The following is an 11,456-nucleotide window of genomic DNA, read 5'->3' on the forward strand; positions in this document are numbered from 1 at the left end:
ACACCACCAATCACAGCGACCGGTGCTTAGGAGCTTTGTAGTCTCAAGGCCCGTCTACAATACACGGAGTAAAAAGTAAAAGTAAGGGCCTGAGCACAATAGAGGAACAGGAATTAGATATTAAGATTTTAACCTATCAGAAACTGATTACATCGGAATACACGGTTCCTGATAGGTTGAAATCTTAATATCTAATTCTTGTTGCTCTATTGTGCGCAGGCCCTAAAGGTAAATTTTCACGGGCTGCTCAAACCGGCTGTTTCAGCGACAAAAAGAATCACGTGGTCAAAATTGACGAATATCAAATGTCCATTTTGATCACGTGATCCTTTTTGTCGCTAAAATAGCCGGTTAGAGCAGCTCGTGAAAATTTACCTTAAGAAATTGACCAATCACAGTCGATTATTCTTCTCACATTCGACTGTGATTGGTCAATTTCTTACTCTTACTTCTTACTCCATGTATTGTAGACGGGCCTTTACTCTTACTTCTTTCTCCGTGTATTGTAGACGGGCCTTCAAGCGCTGTGAGTGGCTCATGTCCAATTGAGCCGTGTCCAACTGGGTGCCACCCATTCAGTACTACAACCGCTCACTGAGCGCTCAATGAGCGGTCGTAGTACTGAATGCACTGATTCTATCTTCATCGTCCATTAAATATAAAACAAGGATAGTATGACACAAATATCGTTGATAGCGCGCTGCCCGAACGCAGCTTGAGGCGTCGTCTACAATACACGGAGTAAGAAGTAAGAGTAAGAAATTGACCAATCACAGTTGAATGTGAGAAGAATAATCGACTGTGATTGGTCAATTTCTTACGCTTACTTCTTACTCCGTGTATTGTAGACGAGCCTTGACTGTCGACCAATAAGTCCGAATCTACAATAGAGTTTTAAGTCTTGAGCCATAAGAAATGGGCGAATCACAGTCGCTTATTCTTCTCGGATTCGACTGTAATTGGTCAATTTGTTACGGCTTAAGGCTTAAAACACCTATTGTAGATCCGAGGTAATGGACCAATCACAATAAAACTAATTCAATGTGATTGATCCATTATTGGTCGGCTGTCGGAGATGGCAGTCGGATTGGCTTGCAGAGTCGGTAGTCTGATACGGGCTTTAGAGTGCCCTCGTATGAATATCGGTAGTGGCACTAATGGCGATACCTAATTGTGGACTAAACTTCGTCATAAATCATCACAAATTTTTACTTTTGGAATATTTAATTAAAATTATCGAGATGACCAGATGACTCACGAACCTTTTTAATCGTACTTTATAACTCCTTTATACGAAAAATACGAACTAGATAAATACTATACAAGGGGACATATATTATATGGTTCTTTAGATGAAGTTAAAATTACAAAAATGAGCAAACTCACTAGGTGTTAACTAATGAAGTTATAAATATTTTAATAAATTCAATCACTTTCGAAATTTTCACCGTTTCAAGAACCGTAATAAGCCCCAAGAACTTTGTTCAATTTATTTTCAGCTAAAGGTACTTTCGCATGAACCATCGACGAGATTAAAGACCGACATTCTTATGGGAGTTTACGTCCCTGTTAAAATCTAAGTGATTAAAATCAATTCCAGCAATGTAAGATTTAACTTTAGAGATTGAATCGTAGTTCAATTTTACCTTTTTCTAATTTTTAGAATTAAGAAAAGATAAACAGCAAACCTAACTAACGTGTTTCACTGGGTGTTTCGATACGCATGGAAACGGTGAACGCTGTTTCAATGACTACATTTACACCCTTAATCGAGTTTAATGACAACCGTAGTTATGAAACTGGCCAATCACAATCATTCCATTCTTCCGACGAAAAGCTATGATTGGCTAATTTCATAACTACGGATGTTATTAAACCCGATTAAGGCCCGTCTACAATACACGGAGTAAGAAGTAAGAGTAAGAAATTGACCAATTACAGTCGAGCCGTGTAGCAGAGGTCATTGAGAAACTTGATGCCGAATTTTTGAACTTGGGCTACGTTTCAAAACTTTCTCTCCGGAAAATTTTACTCGAAATATATAGTATACGTAAGGTATATACTATGACATATAGAGTAAAATCTTCCTCGGAGAGGAATTCTATTTTCTGATTGGTTGCAGAGCGACGCACATCAGAAGCAATGTGAATCCAGCATTACGGCTTAAGATTTAAAACATCTTTTGTAGTTCCGAACTTAAGGTAAATTTTCACGAGCTGCTCTAACCGGTTGTTTCAGCGAAAAAGTGATCACGTGATCAAATGAATACTTGATTTTCGTCAATTTTGACACGTAATCCTTTTTGTCGCTGAAACAGCCGATTTGAGCAGCTCGTGAAAATTTACTTTTAATGTGTCTTTTCACGCTGCAGCAGTAAAAATGTTATGTACACAATACAAAATTTTCATAGTTGTTTCAGCTGTGTTTGCTGCTCAAAAAGCAAGACCATTAAAGTTTCTATTTAGAATAAACTGTAATTTTCTTAATTATAAAATCACTTTATAATAACCATTTCAAAAAATTGCAATAATTGCGATTATTATATTCACGTTATCGATATCGACAAATTGAGATCATGACTTGTTTTTATATACATATTAAACTTATTGATAATTATTAAAAATAATTAATTAATCATAAATATATTTTCTCATTCGAGATGCTATTTTTTGTTAAATTTTTTAAATATCTGTTGCGATAGAATATTTACACTTTTTTTTACGAACATTTCGGACTTTCTCGCGCGGCTTCGAAAGCCCTTTGTCCTTTTAGTGCCATTTCCTGATCAATATTCGTTCAGTTGAACTTCGACAAGATGCGAGCAAAATGCATTTTCCGCCACAAATGGCGGAAGTGCGTCATTTAAAATTTTTAACCAATAATAACGAATTGCTGCCGCAGTGTGTGCTGTATATGAAAAGTCACCTTGAGTTCTTCCCATCATAAATCAAACTGGATCAAACTTCTGATTAGTTGCTCAACTAGTTTTTGTCCAAGATATGTAGGGGGAGTAGGTTAATTAGCACCATTATAATAATTTCGTTTATTATCTATACAATATCCCATGAATCTGTAATTATAATTTAGAGGATTAATTCTTTCTACATTCTGAGGAAATAAATGAAAGAGATAACTCTCCAAATGCGGAGAGAACAATCAGGGCAATTCTCTTGCTGCAAAATGCCCACAATTATTTTTTGTCCTTCGTCCAATAAGGGCGATAAGTTCAATAAATAAAGAGAGCGAGAGAGACAGGTTGCCCCATCTGTCATTTATAGGTCGTCGTAATGGACGCGGACGGCGGACCATGGGCAAAAACCAAGCAAAAAGGCAATGGCGGCTACCCGTTGGATGGCCAGCGAGCTTGGCTATGTGAAAAATCTCCGAAAAATATGATCTACACGTCGCGATTGACGGTCGTAAATTCAAGGTACGTTTCCCGTAAACATTCCTGTCCCGGATGATGATGTTAGCGACACGGCGCGACTCGTCCGGGACAACGCTAGAACGAACTCGGGCAACATCAACATGTGGATTCCAAACGATTTGATCGGAATAGTACGACTCGTCACGGAGAATTTGAAGTAATCTCGACATTCTCGACGCTCGATTGTGCAAGCTGCAGGTCGAACTTATCGTCTACGTGATTGGACTGAATCTTTCTCGCACCACAAGCTCTGATACATCAGCCAGACCGACGCGACAACTTTGTGCTAAACAAATGTCATGTGCTTGACAGTAACACGTTTGTTTATCAAATTTGATAGCCGCGCCGATTTACTGATTTCCAATGATGTAGTATCGGATAAAAGATATAAATGTCTAGAAATTGCTCACTTGCTGAGATGTTACTATTGATACATCTCTTGTACAAAGTTACATTTCAATGTCACAAATTTAATTAATTGAAATAATGTGTATTAAATATTTATAGCTCTAATGTTTCTATTTTTTTTGTCATATTAATTTTATTATAAACTTTAAACTGTTTATAATAGTTTTCCAAGTTATTTTAACCTTCCAGCACTACCCTGAAATTTTTTATCATAGTTTATATTCTGTGCCATTTATTAGAGAATCAGCATATATTTTTTATGGTTCCAGACTATATAAAAATCTGAAAAAAATTCTTGTACACTTGTGAAACTTTTAGCAATAAGTTTTACTATAATAAAAACTAGATGATATTTTATAAATTTTTTACATATTAAAATCTGAATAAGAATTTTAAGAAAATATGATATTGATTGTACCTTAAAATGCACAAAGTGGTACTGGAAGATCAAGTATAAAATAGAAATTATTTTAAGCATTTTCTTTTATTGACAGGTGCATGGCTTGAAGGCGGAGAAGTATTTTTGCCTGCAAAGGTAGAAATGGCACATGGTATATGCAGAGGATGGCTGATAGACGAATGGACTTGTTATCGAATCGATTAGACAACGAATGGTGGCTGGCAAGTCAAACAGAAAGATACGACTGCAGGCAGGAAGGAGTAAATGAATGTGCGCACCTAAGTAATGAGCGAGACTCGGCATTATCCTATTCGCTCGGTCTCGGACTTATACGCAGCCGAGGAAATAGAAGTGCTTCTTCTAGAAGAGATACGCGACCTGGAGCCACCACCTGCTATATATTCTAAACCCGAAGACATTCAAGACTTCGAAATTGGTATGTGTTTCAATGTTTTAATTAATGTTTGTGTATTATTTAATATAGCTCACTTCAATATGGAATCTTGTTTATATATACAAAGTTGAAATTCTATATCTGCTATATCAATAATTGTTTCATGGTTACTTTTTGTAAGATCAAGATAACATATAGTTATTAAAATTTTAACACTGACTTGTCTTTCTATTTATTTTATTAAAATTATGTCTATATAATTGCATATACGAATGTATACATGGTTTTGATATTGTATCAATAGCAGGCAGTAGGACAGGGGGGCAAATCAGCTCCCAATCATCAGAGCTGGATTCGCCAGGGGCGAACTCGACAGTCCACTCTTGGGATTCGCACGCTAATTATCACGGTCACTATGGTAATAGTGATCATAGACCTGGCTCATCAAACACCATGCCTTGGTCTCGTGCAAGCCATGTGGTTATTTACTGCGACATACAAGGACATCTTAAAACACCTACGGGTGTTGTTAGACTCTTATTACTTGTGAGTGTAAAGTCACTTTTATGTAGAAACTATGTGATAAACTCAAAGTTTGAGCTACTACAATTGTTTTATATATAGATAAATTAATGAGCGCATTTCGTAGATATCTTCTGCAGCTTGTTTGGCAACTTTATGCAGTTCTGGCACTGCCAAGGTCAGCATTTTTATGCTGCCTTTAGCAGATCGTTTAAGATTCATGATCTTTGTAGCTGTTTTCTGTTTCTTGGTCACTGCAGCCCTTCTCTTCCTTGATATTTCGCATGTCATTTACATCCTTCCTTTAAATTGGACTAGGCTGGTAAGTAATGTTTCACTACAAGACTAATATTACATTTGTAATATGACAAATTTTTCAACTTTTGTGTTAATTGACTGTAGAGAGGTTTTCGAATCTCTCTATGCAATGGCCAATCGACAGGCTTGAAAAATGTGTCTTACAACAAATGTAATATCAGCTTAACACATGTATGTTTCAGAAACTATTTATGTAATTATTATTGTTATAAGAAATTATTGTGTAGAAATATTAGTTGATGTTGTTATGTATAAGAGTTTATTATTTTTTTCTAGAATGCTATAGTATTCACTGGCATAGGCTTGTCATATGCTGCAAGTAGCGCATTACTAGCATGTACAATATGGGAATATCACAGTGGAGGTTGGGTACCAAGACGCACACGTTCTCAACTAACTGCTGCAGCAGTAGTGGGACTTTTCTGTGCTCTTTTAGCATTTTTACTGTCTTGGATACATTGTCGTAGTGGATCAAGTTGTAAAGGTCAAGATTCTCGTAGTCATACTCCAACCCAACTTTATAAACCCGTTGACAATTCTTCTTCCTCTGGGGTAAATAACTTGCATGTTTTATGACTCAAGTATTGATTAGCAATCACGGTGTAAACATAATCTAAAATGCAGGTCACTTTGAAGGAACGTAGTCCTAAGAGACCGGCTTCATGGGCCGTGAAAAATCAGCAATCGAAGAAACGTAACGTTGACAGTGATACGAACACTAGTAACGGTGGCCATCACGGTAGCAATCACGAAAAATTTAAACAAGGCGCAAATAGAAAGGACCATTGGGCTACAGCCAAGCAACATATTTTAGAAACACATACGAATAACGAGGATACGCAGCGGGAAGATACTGAGATTGACAGGAGACGAAGAAGACGAAGGAAAGAAGGTGACAGTAGTTCAACCGGTGACGGAAACGCGCCAGGTAGTAGTAAAGTCGATGCTAGCCTTATTACTGCGGAGGAAGCGAAGACTAGACGAGTGCCGCGAAAGTTACCTCTACAGTCTACAGTGGAGCAGTCTCAGCCATGGCCCGAAACCGAACGTAGGAATAGTGGTACTACGCAAATTAAAAGTAAAACTAGGCGAATGCCAGTGAACAATGACGCACAGAATTATTGTGAAATGAATGAGGCTAGATCGATCAATCGAGTAACTCGAAACGGTCTTCGAAACTGGGAGGTGGAATGTACGTCTAGCAACGGTATAGAAGAAACTACTGATACGAATGTGGTTCGTAACGCTATGTGGTCCGGACAGTGGCGCCCACCACCAGATGATGTTCAACCTTGTTCTAGCAAAACTATCGATCCTTACAGCTTTACCTGAATGTCTTGTGAAATATGAAGCACACACTTTAGGTAAAAAATGAACTTGTTCTACGGAATAGTTTCTGTGAACAGTTTGTGACATAACAAAATTTTTTATAAACCGAGTACATCTATATACTTTACGTTAAACATTTTATTCAATTACAGTAGTAGTTGATATTACAATTGAAATTTTGTAATATCCTTTTTTCTTGCTTGCATACAAAATGCCTGATTTTTATATTTGATATTAAATGATGCATAATGACTGAAGTAGAAAATTATCTTGATTTTATATTTTGTATTTGCGTTTTCAACTGTGCATGAAATTGAATGTTAACGTAAAACGTATAGATTACTATATTTCGTACATACAACAGGTGAAAAAGATGTAGCCTGGACTTATTATAGGGCTCATCAAGTTCGTCGTTATCGAATTTTGCAAGACGAAAATGTGTCCAAAGATTTAAGATCTTGTATAAAATTATTGCTGCCTTGTACATTTTGCTGCCAAGAGGATAGGTTCTCTTTAGTTGTTCGGGTCCTGACGTTTTGCATCACAAAACCAGACTGCCCAACTTTGATAAGCAAATAATGCCACTTCATTCCAATCATGTACCAAATAATAAATCTAAGTAAGTTTTAATGGGATTTTGTAAGTATAAGACCACTATATAGCACGTAACACTAATATATATTTAACTAATTATTTCTATATCATATTTTGATGCCAACATATTTTGAGCTCCATGCATACTTGAAAAAGCGTTTAGTACATGCAGGGAGAAACCGCCTATTCTTTAAGATAAAAGTGTATATATTAAACCTTGAAAGGATTATATACATACATAATAAAGTGCAGCTAGACCGATCTTTCTATCAATCCTACATACAAAGAATGGCAGTTGCAACTGCAATTTGCGACTGTAACTTGTCTATTTAAATTTATATGTAATTGCAAACTCTTGAAACACAAGCGCACAAGATTCTTCTTTTATTAAATTATATTTTAATATTTAAGAAAATGAAACTCTGGTTATATATATAATTAAACATATTAATTTATTTTCAAATGCTTAAAAAATTACGATGTGATTATAAGTAAAATATGCGAAAATCGAAGTTTATGAAATTATATCATAAACGATGCTTTTAATAAAGTTTTTAATAAAGGAAAAGATTATATATTCGCGAAATTATAGAGTAACTTTCTCAATTAAATTTTGTTTTAAGTTTTAATTAAGCTACCGGATAACTTATTAATAATCAGCGTAATAGTAAAATCACGATAATTTATTTTGCAATGACAATACCTTTATAAATATATATTTCACACAATGGCCTTATAGAATTTTAAATTTTTATTAAAGCACGTTTTGAGAAAAATGCTAAAAATAATTTCATGTAGAGAGAACTTTTTATTGACTTATAATAAAATTATAAGACTTAATCTTTGCATTGGAAGATCGGTTTGGCATTAGTTCCCGTATGAATAGAATAGTATGCGTGGAACGATTATTTATTGTATTATTCCAATTAGCTCACACTCTGAAATGTGCTCATTATATTACAATAGTATCATTCTTGCACAAGGACGGATGTACAAACCATTTAAATTACACAAATTTTATTTAATTATAATTAACCAAATTAAATAATACTAATTTAAAAAATGTCTATATATATATATATATATATATATACATATATATGTAATTGGTTATCTTTTATTAAATTTTCTTTAAATTGAATTTTTTCACATACATAATATAAAAATTAATAGATTTTTGCTGATTTAAGTTATTAAAAAAGAGAATGATCCGTCCCTGTTCCTGTATGCATTATATTTATAAGTACGTCTTACGTAGTTTTAAAATTATTAAACGAATAGTATTGTTTATTGTATTAATCCTTTAATGAAAGAGTCTAGTCAACTCTAGTCAAGCACTTTTTTGTACAACTATATCTTCTTAATAATCCATCAAATTAAAGAGCAAAGTATTTTTTAGTATATACATATCGTGTTAGAAGTACAATTCATCTTAGAAGAAAACTGTTAAGCGCTTGTTTCCTGATTGATAATTCCATTGAGTCTCTTTTAATATATAATAGCATTATCTAGTCTTCAGAATTTCTATAATATCTTGTTTCTCCTTCGTTCAATGTATCACGACCATTATATGATCGAATGAATATAAACATGTTAGCTAATCTTGATTAAGACAACTATTTTGTCTAACAACAGCTATTTTTTGTCTTTTGATACGATGCCGCGAGTGTAAACACAAATAAATTACACACTTATCGAACTTTGATGCGTCGACCTTAAATCAATTAATAGTATAAGAGAAATGCGTGTTCATATAGATTCATAAAGAGAAATAGCATGTAATACAGCAGCTTCGTTGTGGCAAATATAAAGTATTAACTTGTTTTGTTGGACACAATGAGATATAGTGTGTAATTTTTCTATATGATTTATCTTTGGTATGCTGAGAATTGGAAATGTGATTATCTCAACATAAATTATGTTTTGTTAGGAGTAACTAATTTATCAATATTATTTGGCGTAATAAAGCAATTAGCCTTGAGCGAGATCAAAGTGTACAAGCACTGCCAGAGGAAATATAACGCTCTTTTTAAATGTAATGTAATACCGATTCAGTTTTCTTAATGACTTTACATCCAAGGCTTGTAATTTTAATTCGTATACATAGTTTCATATCATTTTATTTCACGTTCCATATTGTTATTTGTAATAATAACAGATTTTTTAATGCTAATTCTCAAATTTTTCAGAAAAAATATAAAAACATCATTTGTTAAATAGTATTATCAGATAAGAGATAGCTAATGGATTAAAGTCATCGTTATTACAATAAAGACTAAATTATCACTTGACTTTGATATTCGAAAAATTATTTGCTTCAACGAAGTTAATATAATAAATAATAGCAGTATGTTTGTGATACATGAAAAGCACTGTTTCCTTAGAATTTGTATGAATAAATTATCATTCAGGCAATAAATTTCGATTACGATTAATAGACGCAGATTTCTTTATATACTAAGCTCGATTGACAATGACCTGTAGTGATAGCATGACAATCCAAATCTGTATATGACCTGAGATCCTTTCAAAATCAGGTGAGTTAAAAGGAATTGATAGGAAAAATTATTGTGATTAAAATGGGTATTTTAATGAACACATTCAATTAATTACATAATGTATTCTTTACGATATCGAAAATTAGAAACTTAATTTCACAGAATGAATTCCTGTCAATTTGTTTTAATTCTCCTAATAGAATAATTTAACTGGCCTAATTCCTTATTTGCTAAATGATAAACCCATGTCACGTTACATGTGTTACGTGTCCCAAATATGAAATATTTGTCTTGTTTAGATATTTCTAATATGTTTGAATATTTATGTGAATGTATTCAGGTATTAATATATATAGTGTCATTGTATTTATATATTTAGTTACATGTGAATGAATAATGTGATGCTGCCAATAATTATAGTGGACATCAAACTGTAGCGACATATTAATTGTAGGATTGTTAGGCGAATCGTGAGTCGAATGTCTTTTCAGAAGTCTGAAAACAATGGATATGAATATAAATAAAACGGCTGGGCAGATTGCCAAGTATGACGCAAAGATATCATGCAATGTATAACATCTTGGCGATTTGTCGAGCTGATAGCGAATGATCTAGACAATAAATGATTCATGAGTCACGTAACACCTAAGTTATAGCATTATCACATATTCTTTTAAATGTCATTTTATACATCTAGGAGTAAAATGAGCGGCGAATATTATACACTATTGACTGTGCGGAGTTGTGCGTGTGATTGTGTATGTTACTTAACAATATATCACAAATCTAGTCAGAGTGAACTTTGTGTAATGTTACTTGAACAAAACAATGTACATTTGTTAGTAAATGCGTTAAACACAATTTGATTGGTGACAGCTAAGTACGACATTATATTTTACGCGTATGCCATTGCAAAACCGTTGTCACGCAATCATCCGAAATACAAATGGAAATATCAAAATCATTGCGCGATCTGTTCAACTTCATAAGAGCTACGCCTTAGGAAGATCGAAATATCTAACAAGAAATGTATATATAAATTGTTATATACCATAATATTTCCATTGTCAATGCATAATAATTATTTTCAACGCGAGGGTAAGACTAATACAAAAGAATATTTTAGAATAAGATTCATATCGAGCTTATATACATCTAATATCAATCTACAATTACATGAATTTTCAACATTTTTATCATTAGTATTATATTAATCAATTCTTCGAATTCTTCGAAGATATTAAATAGGAATTAAGAGGAATATCACTTGCGCGTGTTTAACTTCAATGGAATTTTTCATCGAATTAATGTATTAGAATCGCTCAATTATTGAGATCGATATTACGTTCGATCTCCTTCAATTTTCCAACTATATTTTCCAAGTTTTTACGACGTACGCAGTACTTTGTTTGATCGCTTCCATTTGATATAGAAGAATAAGGATATATGTGTCCAACGTAGCGATGAATCCAACCACTCGAAGAATGAAGAAATCGAAAAAATAGCACATAACATACGACTCCAGTATAGAACAAAGATCATATTTTTGATATATTTCAATTATAT

At 33.6% G+C, this 11,456-nt stretch overlaps 1 protein-coding gene across 4 annotated transcripts; it reads left to right on the forward strand.

Moving 5' to 3' along the window:
• The first annotated feature begins 3,297 nt into the window (after positions 1–3,297).
• Positions 3,298–6,902, forward strand: LOC108766665 (uncharacterized). Of its 4 annotated transcripts, none has more exons than XM_018516081.1 (6): positions 3,298–3,430; positions 4,330–4,671; positions 4,934–5,175; positions 5,279–5,473; positions 5,746–6,021; positions 6,094–6,902. In XM_018516081.1, exons 2-6 carry the CDS (start codon positions 4,521–4,523, stop codon positions 6,799–6,801), a joined length of 1,572 nt encoding a protein of 523 aa, XP_018371583.1. In that variant the 5' UTR covers positions 3,298–3,430; positions 4,330–4,520; the 3' UTR covers positions 6,802–6,902. The 4 variants fall into 4 exon arrangements, with proteins under 4 accessions (XP_018371583.1, XP_018371586.1, XP_018371585.1 ...); XM_018516084.1 differs by having other exon boundaries at positions 6,106–6,902; XM_018516083.1 differs by having other exon boundaries at positions 4,937–5,175.
• Positions 6,903–11,456: the final 4,554 nt, after the last annotated feature.

Source organism: Trachymyrmex cornetzi, unplaced genomic scaffold (genome assembly GCF_001594075.2).
Source record: "Trachymyrmex cornetzi isolate Tcor2-1 unplaced genomic scaffold, Tcor1.1 scaffold61, whole genome shotgun sequence".
In the NCBI taxonomy this organism is placed as follows: Eukaryota; Metazoa; Arthropoda; class Insecta; order Hymenoptera; family Formicidae; genus Trachymyrmex; species Trachymyrmex cornetzi.

Coding starts and splice junctions, on each gene's coding strand:
- LOC108766665 (XM_018516081.1), top strand. CDS start 4,521: ATGAGCGAGACTCGGCATTATCCTATTCGCTCGGTCTCGGACTTATAC. Junction 4,672..4,933: donor CATTCAAGACTTCGAAATTG/GTATGTGTTTCA, acceptor TTGTATCAATAG/CAGGCAGTAGGACAGGGGGG. Junction 5,176..5,278: donor TTGTTAGACTCTTATTACTT/GTGAGTGTAAAG, acceptor CGCATTTCGTAG/ATATCTTCTGCAGCTTGTTT.